Genomic DNA, 13,778 nt, shown 5'->3' on the forward strand with positions numbered 1-13,778 from the left:
TGGGAAGTAATCGTTCATGGCCTTAATTAACGTACAGCCCCAGCATTTGCCTGGTGTGAAAATGGGAAACAATGGAAAACCAACTTCAGTGCTGCCGACAGTAGGGCTCGAACCCACTATCTCCCGTATGCAAGCTCACAGCTGGGCGCTCCTAACCGCACGACCAACTCGTCCGGTAAATTACGAAGTTAATATGTCAAATGATATCATAGGTGTTAAACAACAGAAAGTTTGAAACAAATTTAACCCCCAAAGATTTGAATGAGGGTTAAGATCCGAAATATATATATAAATTAATTCCTTCCTCCGAAACGGTTTAATTTACGACGACAAAATTCCAAATAGCGGTAATATTTTAAATCCTAGGTGTGAAATAGGAAATATTTTTTTAACATTCCACCCCTAAAGTGCTAAATGAGGTTAGCTCCGTAAACGAAATTATTCATCCCTCCAAAACCGTTTGACGTACAAAGTTGTAATTTTACGAGAAGGGTCTTCTTTTATGTCCTAAATGTAAAATATCGTATACTTAAAATTATTTCTCCCCTAAGAGATTTAGATGGTGGTTGACTCTCAAAAACACAATATCCATTCTTTAGAAACCGTTTCTGTCGCGGAATTATTTTTTTAAGGGTGGCCTTGTATATCCTAGATTGTAATAAATATTTTAAAACATTCACCCCTTAAGAAAGTATCCATTCCTCTATTACTGTTCGCCGTACAAAATAAAAACTTCACAGGTTGATCGCTTTTACATCCCAGATGTTAAATAAGATAGGGTTTAAAACATTTTTCCGTGTGGAGTTCAAATGAGTGTTAGAGCAGAAAATAAACAATCAGTCCCCAAAAACCGTTTGACGTACGAACTGAGGGTGTATTTTACAGCTGTAAAATGTAAAACTTTGAATAATAACTTTCAGTTTAAAACCGTAGTGAAGCACGCGTATCCTACTAGTGCAATAACATACTTGAGCAATAAAATTAGATAATAATTTTATCGTGAAGTCATGCCAATGTTTTAACAGTAATGCTATAAATGTATACCCCATCCAAGTATGGAAACCAGATGAATTGAGGACTAGGTTACTCACTCTGTCCAGAATACCGAAGCTCTTGAAGCCCACGAAGCTCGGCAGCACGGAGTGGGCGATTTGTACCAGAGGGTCGTCATAGCCTAGGAGAATGTCGTGCACTGACAGGTTCAGGAATGGTTGAGAGTCCAGATACGTCGTCAGCGAGCGTAGTCCTAGGTTCGTGAAGATGGACGAGCTATGCAGCATGGAGGCGGCACCCTGGAAAACAAGTTTGATGATCGTTCGTTTAAAGACAATACTCCCTATGTATCGGAGGTGGAGTGTCGGCATCTGGATGTCAAGATCTCGCTGACAGAGATAATAGGATTTCTAAAGGGTAGAAACAAATTCAATATAATATGCAGTGCAATATGTAATACAATGTCAGCATGTAAAACATCTCTGGTGGCATAAATGAAGTTTATCAGATAAAGTTAATTAAAACTTAAAACGTTATGATTTTCTTTTTACAATTGGCTTTACGCCGCACCGACACAGATAGGTCTTACGGCGACGATGGGGTGGGAAAGGGATAGGAGTTGGAGGGAAGCGGCCGTGGCCATAATTAAGGTACAACCCCACCAATTACGCTTTCTCTGCCATCTGGTAGAATAAAAAAGAACATCGAAACTGACACGATTGTAGGCTAAATGGTTTCAAATGAACTTGTTGGCACACGGTAGGTGAGGCCATATTATTATTATTATTTCCATGAAAAACGAGGAAACCTTCATGGTAAACTTGGGAATCATAATGATACGTCATCATCACCTTCAACATCAATTTCACATATGTAGACACACTAGGGTTGGGGTAAACATACTTTCCCCCCTCTCGTTTGCTGTATCTCCTCTCCGTGATTCCTCATTCCCGACCGTGTTCTACTGAAGGCCCCACTGCGTTAACCAGCTCTATTAATCGTATTCTAGATCTTCCTCGGCCTATATTTTCTTTCATTGGTAACTGCACAGCTTGCTTTTACACTCTTCTGCAATTATCCATGGTGTATTATCAAAAGATCTCATTATATTATACCTTTTCTACATCTCTTTCTTTCCATACGTATTCATTTTTCACTTCTGGTTTTCGTTTCTTCTGTAACTTATTTTTCACAAATTCCCGCTTCGTGAATTTTATTTCCATGCATAATATTCTAGGCTTTCAAGTCCGAATCATTGGATGAATGGTCAGCGTTGAGGCCTTCGGTTCAGAGGGTCCTCGATTCGATTCCCGGTCTGGTCAGGGATTTGAATCGCTGCTGATGAATTCTTCTGCCTCGGGGACTGGGTGTTTGTGTTTGTCCTAATACTTTCCTCTTCATATCCAGACAACACCCTACACTATGTGTGTCCTAACACTTTCCTCTTCATATTCAGACAACACCATACACTATGTGTGTCCTAACACTTTCCTCTTCATATTCAGACAACACACTACACTATGTGTGTCCTAACACTTTCCTCTTCATATTCAGACAACACACTACACTATGTGTGTCCTAGCACTTTCCTCTTCATATTCAGACAACACACTACACTATGTGTGTCGTAACACTTTTCTCTTCATATTCAGACAACACCCTACACTATGTTTGTCCTAATACTTTCCTTTTCATATTCAGACAACACACTACACTATGTGTGTCCTAACACTTTCCTCTTCATATTCAGACAACACACTACACTATGTGTGTCCTAACACTTTCCTCTTCATATTCAGACAACACACTACATTATGTGTGTCCTAACACTTACCTCTTGATATTCAAACAAAACACTAGACTATATTTGTCCTAACACTTTTCTCTTCATATTCAGACAACACACTACACTATGTGTGTCCTAACACTTACCTCTTGATATTCAAACAAAACACTACACTATGTGTGTCCTAACACTTACCTCTTGATATTCAAACCAAACACTACACTATGTGTGTCCTAACACTTACCTCTTGATATTCAAACAAAACACTAGACTATGTTTGTCCTAACACTTTCCTCTTCATATTCAGGCAACACACTACACTATGTGTATCCTAACACTTACCTCTTGATATTCAAACAAAACACTACACTATGTGTATCCTAACACTTACCTCTTGATATTCAAACAAAACACTAGACTATGTTTGTCCTAACACTTACCACTTCACATTCAGACAACACACTACACTACCAACCACCAGAGGAACACGCAATAGTGATTACATCCCTCTGTATAGGTCTGGCTTTAGGAAGGACATCCGGCCGTAAAGCAGGACCAAATTCACATGTGTGACATAGTTAGCACCCACGACCCCACTGATGTGGAAAAGTCGGTAGAATAATAATAATAAGAATAATAATAATAATAATAATAATAATAATATGAAGAAGAAGAATCTTTTCTAGGCTTTAAAAATTGTTTATATCGGGGAAGGAAAATTCCAACTGTTGACCGAGGAGAGAAGAAAGTGAGAAGGCTTTGACGAGGAAGTCAAAGCAAATTCAGACTAAGAGACCTGTGGTCGTCCCTCCACCGTCCCCTCCCAAGTTGAGAGCTCACTGTAATAATTACCGTTCTCTATATCGTTGGGTACTGTTTCTACTACGCTTAACATTACGTTTAATTAGAGGTAATATTTTCTATGTTTCATTCAAAATCTCAGTACTCTTTCTTAAAATTGTTAACATTACATTACAGGTACTGGAATTGCACCTCAGCTCATTACTGAACCTAATCTGTCAGACACAGAGCAGCATCGTCAAGCGTAGAACTTCGGGCTGAGCAGCGGTCGCTTGGTATAGGTCACGGCCCTTCGGGGCTGTTGTGTCATGGGGGTATAGTTTTGGTTTTATACCTTCGGTATTCGGTTCAAGTACAAGCCTACTCTAATTCAATAATTAATGGCAGCTATTATTATGTGGGTATTTAATGAAGTAGCGCGTATTTTATCCACTAAAAACCAAAATATTGGGCAAATAAATAAATAAATAAATAAATAAATAAATAAATAAATAAATAAATAAATAAATAAATAAATAAATAAATAAATAAATAAATAATTGACCTGCATTTAGAGCTGCCCCTCAGGTGGCAGATTCTCTATTTATTGTTTAGCTACTGATTTCAAATAACTTGGAAAATCGTAGAATTCCCTTGATAAATTATTCCATTCCTAATTCCTAATTCCTATTCCTATAAATGAATATTTGCCCCAATTTGTCTTTTTGAATTCCAGCTTTATCTTCATGAAAACATCCATAGCCTGTTTCCAGTCATTCGACCGGGTCAAGAATGGAATTAATGAATCTCCCATCTAGCGGCGAGGATAGGGATGGTGGCGGCTGCCGAAGCCTGTCGCACTCATCTGGGGCAATGATTAATGAATGACAGATGAAATGAAATTATACTGGAGAGTGTTGCTGGAATGAAGCATGGCAGGGAAAACCGGAGTACCCGGAGAAAAACCTGACCCACCTCCACTTTGTCCAGGACAAATCTCACGTGGAGTGACCGGGATTTGAACTACGAAACCCAGGGGTGAGAGGCCGGCGTGCTGCCGCCAGAACCACGGAGGGTCTTAACTCTGTCTTCATATTATCTTTCAATACTTTTAAATACTCCAGCCCATCTTATTCATCTACTAATATCATTCCACGCCATTTCTCCACTGACAGCTCGAAACATCGCGCTTAGTCAAAAAGCTCATCTCTTTTCTTCAGATTCTTCCCCAGAAGTTTGCAACATTTTTGTAACGCTACTCTTTTGTCAGAAATACTCCCACAAAAAATCGTCTTGATTTCCTTGAGATCTTTTTCAGTTCTCTTATCAAATAATCCTGGTATAGGTCTCATAAACTGGAACTATACTCTAATTGTAGTTTTACCAGAGTCTTATAAGCCCTCTACTTTACATCCGTACTACAACCTCTAAATACTTTCATAACCATCTGAAGAGATCTGTGACCCTTATTTACAATATTGTTAATTTGATTACCGCAATTAAGTTCTCTTCTTATATTAACATTTATGTACTTGAACTGTTTCCGGTGAGGTACTTTGACCCTTTCAACTCAGCAATTAAAACTGATCCTGTCACCAAATTAATCCGAAAATTTGCACTTAAAATTCAGTTTTCTACAAGTAGTACCATTTAAATTTTCGTCTAACTCTAATGGTTCTCTAGGAAATTCGTCTTTTATGTGTTAAAGAACGAGTCCCAGAGCACCCGCCAACCGAGCGCTGCTCAACTGGCTATTTGGTCGCTTCTTGGTCATGTTTATAAAGAACGTACACCAGATAGCGTGTGAAGTTTGCTGCTTAAAAATTTCGCATCATCGTAGGGTATAAACAGAAGTCAGTGAAATCGTAAACCATCGGTCCGTGGACGACGGTACGTTCTGCAGATTATTCTTCTTCATCTTCTTGTACCACATCCTCATCTGATGTCGGCTGTTATCAAGGCGATCAGATTCTTGTTCTCAGAAAATAAAAAGAATGAGACAATGAGTCCATATCATTCTCGCAGATTCAGTAGCCAAGACATTCTCCTTCTTCCTCTACATTTCCTTCCTCCAGTTTTACCTTGTACGATATGCTGAAGGAGTCTATACTTCTCAATCGAATGATATGGCCAAAGCACTCTAGTTTCTTGTAGAAGTACTATTATAAAATATGGTTCGAGGTGAGTATGGTTGTATTACACTTACCAGAAAAGGGATGTTGGGGAGGGTGAAGTAGGAGGTCGTGGGGCTTGCCACACTCAGGTCCCTCTCGAACTTCAAGGATCGTTTTGGTATGAACGTTACAGTTCCGTTTGGGTTGAACTTCGGGTTCGTGTTTTCGTATAGCTCCCTGAAAATTATAAAAAGAACTGTTGACATACAATTTAATAAATCAATATTCTTTTAATATATCAGGTATATGTGGGGGAAATGATAATTTATAGTGGCATTATTCTACAAAATAGATTACGTCGATATGCATTCTTCATGAAATGAGACTTTTAAGAATTTGTTGTTAGGAGTATAGAATATTTGTTGAGCTTGCATCCGGGAGATAGTAGGTTCGAATCCCACTATCGGCAGCCCTGAAAATGGTTTTCCGTGGTTTTCCATTTTCACACCAGGCAAATGCTGGGGCTGTACCTTAATTAAGGCCACGGCCGCTTCCTTCCAACTCCTAGGCCTTTCCTATCCCATCGTCGCCATAAGACCTATCTGTGTCGGTGCGACATAAAGCTCCTAGCAAGTAGAATATTTGTATCCCTCAGCACTGTCTGTGTGTGTGAATTGAACTGGCTTATGTCCTGTGTTGTGGTGAGGTCTGCAGTTAAACATATCAGATACAATTTGTGCCAATTATTCGATTAGAATACATATACCGGGGTTTGAAATACAAATAACCTTTACAGCATATTACCGGAATAAGCATCAGAAAAAAAGGCCCGTGAGAATGAAGAATTACTCTCAAAATAACCACTCTTAGTGTCGGAATTTGAACTGTGGATCTTTGAACGGTGGAATTACCTGTCATTATCGTGAGTATACCTTACCGAGGTACCTTAATAAAATCGAGGAAGTTCTATTTTTGGAGATAATTTTCTTCAAAAAATATTTAACATAATCAAACTGGAGTGTAATACCGGCTAAAAACCAGAGTTACAATTTTCAAATCGTATGTTTTGTGATTTAGTTTTGTTAATATCGGTATTCGGTGCTTGAGTCTGTCTGCAGTAATTTCGCACGTCATGTGGAACTCTGTGCGATTAGAAACTCAAGCAAACTATCTGTAAAACGTTTCAGAACACAATTTTAATATCAGTTCAATCAGACCTCTAGAACTGAGGAAATTCTTTCTTGCAAGTATGTACTCATAAAATGCACGATGATACAAATATATTACGGCGATAACACTGTCTGTAATAGTGTATGTATGCAAAATTAATTTGAGCAAAGAAGTTTTTCTTACTAATTGCTTTACGTCGCACCGACACAGATAGGTCTTATGGCGACGATGGGACAGGGAAGGGCTAGGAGTGGGAAGGAAGCGGCCGTGGACTTAATTAAGGTACAGCCCCAGCATTTGCCTGGTGTGAAAATGTGAAACCACGGAAAAAATTTTCAGGGCTGCCGACAGTGGGGTTCGAACCTACTATCTCCCGAATACTGGGTACTGGCCGCACTTAAGCGACTACAGCTATCGAGCTCGGTAGAGCAAAGAAGTAGTCGTGGCTAAGATGTTATGGACCGTCTTGATATTCGTCTACTGTAGAGTTGAATAAAAATACACGGAAGGTATATTTCTAGGATTGTTTAGAGTGGTAGGCCTATTCTTCTCTTTAGGTGGGGTATCCATTTCAACCCTTCAAACCAACTTTGAATTTCGGGGAGATGATACTCAGCACAACCACGTGAGGAGCAACTAGACTGCAGCGGCGACGGTTAGTTTTGTACGTAGGAAATAGCGTGGGCAGGGCCGTAACGTTAGGACCTGCAGGGTCTGAAAAGCAGGTGGAGCCCCGCATACACCTCGCTAAATATATACAACCTGTGACAATAAAGTTCGGTGAATGAAGTCAGAACGGTCGATCCGGCAACACTGGCTACACACAACGCTGCACCTGCGTAGCAGCAGGATGTGACCACCTGCTTCCAACGTTGTTCAGTTGAGCATCGTGTGTGTGCCGTGTAAGACCTGTTTGACACAGTGCGTGTTTAGTGCGTTGGTTCTGAACTGCAAACAGGAACATGAACGACCAAAAGATCAATGTACAGTTTTCTTTTTAGCTTGGCAAGACACCGAAAGAAACGCATGCGATGCTGGTACGTGTTTATGAAGATCGAACACTGTCCTTGAAGTGTGTGTACAAGTGGTTCGTCCGTTTTCGAGGAGGTCGGGAAAGTGTATCTGACAACCCCCGTAGCGGAAGACTGGCGACCGCCGTCAGTGACGAAAACATTGAGAAGGTGAGGACATTAATCACGAACGATCGGCGATTAACTGCGCGCATGATAGCGGATGAACTGAAGATTAACCGTGAATCCGTGCGAAAAATCGTTACGCAGATATTAGGGAAGAGGAAAACGTGTTCTCGTCTTGTGCCACATCACTTGACCGACGATCAGAAGCAGGCACGTTTAGAGGCTTCACAGGATTTTGTCGAAATGGCGAATGTGATACCAAATGTCTTAAACTGTATTGTCACTGAGGATGAAACCTGGTGCATCTTGAACATTCCCCATACTAGCCAGATCTCAATCCTCCAGACTTCTTCCTATTCCCACGACTCGAACTCGCTTTGAAAGGAAAGAGATTTGACGATATTCCGGACATCCAACGAAACGTGACGAGGCTTTTGAACACCATCCCAAAAGAAACCTCTTTGCAAAGTTTCCAGGACATAAATATAAATACTGTATATTACGGTGATAATCGCCGAATTCAGCAGTGCATAGTTATGGGAGGGGACTATTTCGACGGACAGTAAGGTCATTGTCGTGGATTGTTCATCTATGTTGATAGTACAGGACTATTCACCGAAGTTTATTCTCGCAGGTTGTATATAGCCTGATATCACTTAGCCGTTAAAGGACGGAGGCAGCCAAATAAAACATATTTAAAATATTTTTAATAATCCTGCAATATTGAGTAATCACTTTGCTTATATATTTGGCAATATATTGCATATTATCCACCTGCTTTAATTAAATTTATGTTAGTTATTCGTAGGTTTCACATTGTATTTTAGGGAGCCCGAATTTTTATTTTGGCAGGTGGGCCTTATCAGATTCCTCACGTCCCTGGACATGGGATTAACTCATTTATTGTCACGATTCGCATTCAGGGACTTTTTTGTTCCTTAAATTTTCGGTCAATACTTAGGTTGGCAGCGCTACTTTTTATTTCTTGTTGTTGTCGTCCATGAAGTGCATGGTGGACTGTTTAAAACATATTAGTTACGGAGTGTTACCTGTACATAAGTATGGTAGCCAACAGACTAGCAGGGGAAGTATACAAATTGAGGGCGGAAGAGCAAGCATAATAAAGAAAGGAGAAAGTTATGAATATCGTAGAACAGTCATAGACGAGGAAAGAGTATTTGGAAAGGATGTTAGAAGGAATCAAATCAGGCTGAAGGAAGTGAAGTGTCGTAACCTTGTGTGATAGGACCAGTACTGATATGTAGAGCAGAGACATGTAAAATAAGGAAAAGAGAATTTGATATCTTAGATAGAACATAAATGTGAACGTTGAGATGAATGATGGAAGTATCGCTGAGAAGAAGACGAAGTAGATTGAGATGGTATGAGCATGTTGTAAGGAAGGAGGGAACTGTTGTCGCGAAGAGAACGTTGGATAAACCGGAAATAAATTAACAGGAAGGCAGGATATGAGGTGTGGGGACAGGATCATGGATGGCATAGAAGACAAAGTATTCTTGGAAGAGGGTGAGAGAGATGAACAAAAATGCAAGAGACTCGCCGTTGCAGCCGACCTCTGGACTGGAAGAAGAAAAAGAAGAGAGCACACATTATTCTTCGTGGTTTTAGAGGGCTAACTCACTGAGCGAGTTGGCTGCGTGATAGTGGTCGAACAGCTGAAAGCTTGTATTCGGAAGACGGTGGGTTCGAACTCCCCCTCCCGCGACAATCAATATCACTGATTATGGTTTTCCGAAGTTACCACATTTTCACATCAGGAAAATGCTGGGCTCTACCTTAATTATGGCCACGGCAGCTTTTACTTCCGAGTTCTATTCCTTTCTCATTCCAACGCCACCGAAAACTCTACCTGAATAAAAGCAACCTGAAACCTATAGTAAAAGAGTTGAAGATCTGTACGCCATGTTGTATAGAATCTGTAATGTCAGGTCGTTAGTGTGTATCTTATAGGCAATAGATTATATGTCTAAAGGAACTTTATTTTCACAATGTAAGATTCATCTCAATTTAGGTCTCATGACACGTGGCCATTATTCAAATGTATGTTTGATGTTATTTTACCTGCTACTAAATAATATGAGAAACAGGAAACAATTTATATTACAGAAAAAGAGCTCGGCAGCTGATGTGTTATCGTTAATTACTTGCCTTAAAATTTACCGAATGTTCTGTACGGATTAACAGATACATAGGGAAGCAATGCCCTTTCATAAGTGGGTGTAGCCGGGTACGTACGCTAGTAATACTCTACCTGTATACGAAGGGTCCCACTTCTTGCAGTCGTAGCTTCTCGCGGCCTTCTAGGAACTCTTGGGGATTAGTTACGTTGAACATGTAGACACTCAGAAGTACGGTGACAGGAGGTTTTTGCCAAAACTTAAATACCACAGTGCCATCCACCACACTCGTTTGCTGAAAAAGAGAACAGAAGGCAGAGTTAGCGTGAAGAAAACATACTACTGAATAACTACATAGCGTATTCACACCGTCCATTACCGGTGACACAGATGATGGGACTGACATTACTTGTTGTGTGGTTCGATACGAGGCACAGCTGACAATTGTGCAGAACTGGATCCTAGTTCTCAGGTACGGTTTTCGTCAAAGTTTCAAGAGTACCCGCAGCTACCTAAACTGTTCAATGATCTCATGGTGAAGTTAATTCATGTAAATCCCTCTAGGTTTAAACCTAATTTTAAGTAACAAATAATTAAAAATAAAGCTCTGCGTGTTTTTCTAATCATCATCATAATCATCATCATCATCATCTGTTTACCCTCCAGGGTCGGCTTTTCCCTCGCACTCAGCGAGGGATCCCACCTCTACCGCCTCAAGGGCAGTGTCCCGGAGCTTCAGACTCTTGGTCGGGGATACAACTGGGGAGAATGACCAGTACCTCGCCCAGGCGGCCTCACCTGCTATGCTGAACAGGGGCCTTGTGGAGGGATGGGAAGATTGGAAGGGGTAGGCAAGGAAGAGGGAAGGAAGCGGCCGTGGCCTTATGTTAGCTACCATCCCGGTATTCGCCTGGAGGAGAAGTGGGAAACCACGGAAAACCACTTCCAGGATGGCTGAGGTGGGAATCGAACCCACCTCTACTCAGTTGACTTCCCGAGGCTGAGTGGACCCCGTTCCAGCCCTCATACCACTTTCCAAATTTCGTGGCAGAGCCGAGAATCGAACCCGGGCCTCCGGGGGTGGCAGCTAATCACGCTAACCACTACACCACGTGTTTTTCTAATACAACCACATAATGTGTCAATTGAAACCTTTCGGCATTTCTTAGTTCTTTCAGATCATTCTAAATGCCGTCGTGATATTCATTATTAAAATACTCATGGCTGTCATGTTTCATTATGCTACTTTATATTGAAATGGTAACAGTTTGTTAGGAGAAATGCAGCAGCTGTATGAGCGAATATCGCTAAACATTTGTGTTCATTCTAGGGCCTATTACTTTGTCATTTACAGCTATATATTGTTTAATGCTATGCAATTCTTCTGTTTTATTCTGCAGTATATACGATATGGCCGAGTCTCATGCAAGCTTTTGATTTCTATTATAAACTGTATTGATTGTGGATTGATATAGTGAGAAGGGAATGTAGAGAAGAACTGCGAAATAGACACAGAGCAATGTATAAAAGGATGGTTAGTATAGGCATGACAATTAAATTGAGTTAATTTATTTACATATGGCCGAAATAAGGCTAGGAAGCTTTTACAGTAGTCAACTTGCACTACATGGAGAGATTGGCGAATTACACAACAATTAATTTAAGAAATTCAACGATCACTTCCATTACACTTTGTCACCCCTTTATTTTTGTCCGTTACGTGTTATTTTCACTATTTTATGATGAAATCACCCTTTGAAGGAAGAACATTCACACCCGCAACAAATTGTCATCGTTATTCTTCATGGAGGGTGAATTTTACGTGTTATAAGAACGATCTGTATGTCACAATTGCAATATCAGTTTATTAAAGTTCTCATTAGTACTTCCATGGTTTTTACCCAATGAAACCATAAGATATCCGAGCTAAGACGTAAAGTCGCTCGTACAAAGTAAATACAGTATTGGTAATTTTATGTAAACAAAATATAGAGTTGGTAACTGTCCATGCAAAACTATTTATTATTGGAAGGGCAGTGTTGATGGCTATTTCTTTCTCACTACTGTAGAAAATTTGGGTTATAAAGGACTGTTAGTTTAATCACATATTACTTAGAATAATATTTATAGGGGGTCTAAGTCCTTATGGCAAGTGTTTTGAACCAGACAAAGTTACATTCTTCTCGAATCTCCTGATCTCATGGACGTATTGTTAGTTACAGTAACAACTTTGTTATTAATTACCGTTCCTCTTACTGTGAACGTGATCACTCTGGACCATGAAAGTCATTAAAAAGTTATAATGAATCCCAAACCACCCAGTACAGAAAACTTATAACAGTTAATTAGTCATCCCCTTAGCAATAGTGGTAGCCTTTACGTAGTTAGTACACAAATTTAAGTTATGATTTCTATGTGTTATTGGCATTAGTGAATCAAGCCAGATTGATCATTGGCTAGCCATGATGTCCACTAATCCTCAGGAGATATGTTTTATGAACATTTACTTACCCATGCAATGATTCGTTCCAGTGGATCCAGCAGGAAGATGGTAAGGGCGAGAATTACTAGAAATAGTCCTATACAGCCCATTAGTATTCTTCCTAGAAAATAAATAATTATAATTAAAACAATAAGTTGATTTATGGAAGAAATCACTGTAACTAAACAAATGTAATTTAAATCAATATATAGACTGTCAACGTTTCTATATCGAAAATACCTCTCGCTTGAATCTCAATCTTGTTGGCAGAAGCTTTCCATTCCTCTCTCTCCTGATCCAGTCATTTCACTTCGCCATAAAAGCTACAGTTAGTTTCTTTCTTGATTCTTTCAAGGAATGTTCTTGGACGACCTGTTCTATTTTGACGTGAAATTTCATTCAAATTAGGGTCGGGATCTCCGGAAAAGAGTCGATGTGACACTTTTCATGCAAAGCAAATGGTGATCATTATCACTATCATCATATGGTGTTATGCCTAATGGTAAGTCCCAGACAACACCCTCTTCTCCTAACCTAGGTCTATTCTTTTGTCGTCTTGTCTCTATTCTTTTTTTATAAACGTTATTTTTCCAGGGATATTCTTACTTCTTTATCACTTATTTATTTATTTATTTATTTATTTATTTATTTATTTATTTATTTATTTTCTTTTAAGTGGCGATGTTAGGACACCTGACCTTCTTTTACACCTAACCACACTTACAATAGTTTTATGAAGATATATTAAGTTACAATTTAGTAGAATTACATTATGGTAACACATAGGCTATCACACTCACTCACATTTATGAGGGAATTAAAATATTACTACATGACCCGCGCTGCTCCGCAGCATTCGTTATAAATAGGTCATGTAACTCGTCTTGATATCCCTGTCGTTGTCATATTATTTGGCTGCCCTTTTCAATGGTTTTTATTAACATTTCATAAGAAGCGCGTAATGATATACCACAGTTCGTAGTCAGAATTAATCAATTCTGACGTCATCATGCTGTCTGTTTGGTAAAAATAATATCCAAATATTCGCTTTTTTTATCCTGCAGATCTTGGTTTAAAGCTTGGTATTGTGTCGTGGTATTTTTAATCGCAGTTCTTCTATATAGAACGGTTGTCTTGTGAGCTCATAGGGTAGTCTCGAAGGAGCATATTTTTGCCAGA

General features: G+C 39.5%; 1 protein-coding gene across 1 annotated transcript in view; it reads right to left on the reverse strand.

The window, feature by feature from the left end:
* LOC136869182 (scavenger receptor class B member 1) overlaps positions 1–13,778 on the reverse strand; it is a 123,204-nt gene that overhangs the window by 36,959 nt on the left and 72,467 nt on the right. Inside the window, exons 4-7 of the mRNA XM_067144833.2 lie at positions 12,629–12,720; positions 10,252–10,412; positions 5,766–5,910; positions 1,092–1,292 (exon numbers count right to left, since the gene is read on the reverse strand). Of these exons, the coding sequence (XP_067000934.2) occupies positions 1,092–1,292; positions 5,766–5,910; positions 10,252–10,412; positions 12,629–12,720 (599 nt within the window). The remainder of the gene's footprint in view (positions 1–1,091; positions 1,293–5,765; positions 5,911–10,251; positions 10,413–12,628; positions 12,721–13,778) is intronic.

Source organism: Anabrus simplex, chromosome 1 (assembly GCF_040414725.1).
Source record: "Anabrus simplex isolate iqAnaSimp1 chromosome 1, ASM4041472v1, whole genome shotgun sequence".
NCBI lineage: Eukaryota > Metazoa > Arthropoda > Insecta > Orthoptera > Tettigoniidae > Anabrus > Anabrus simplex.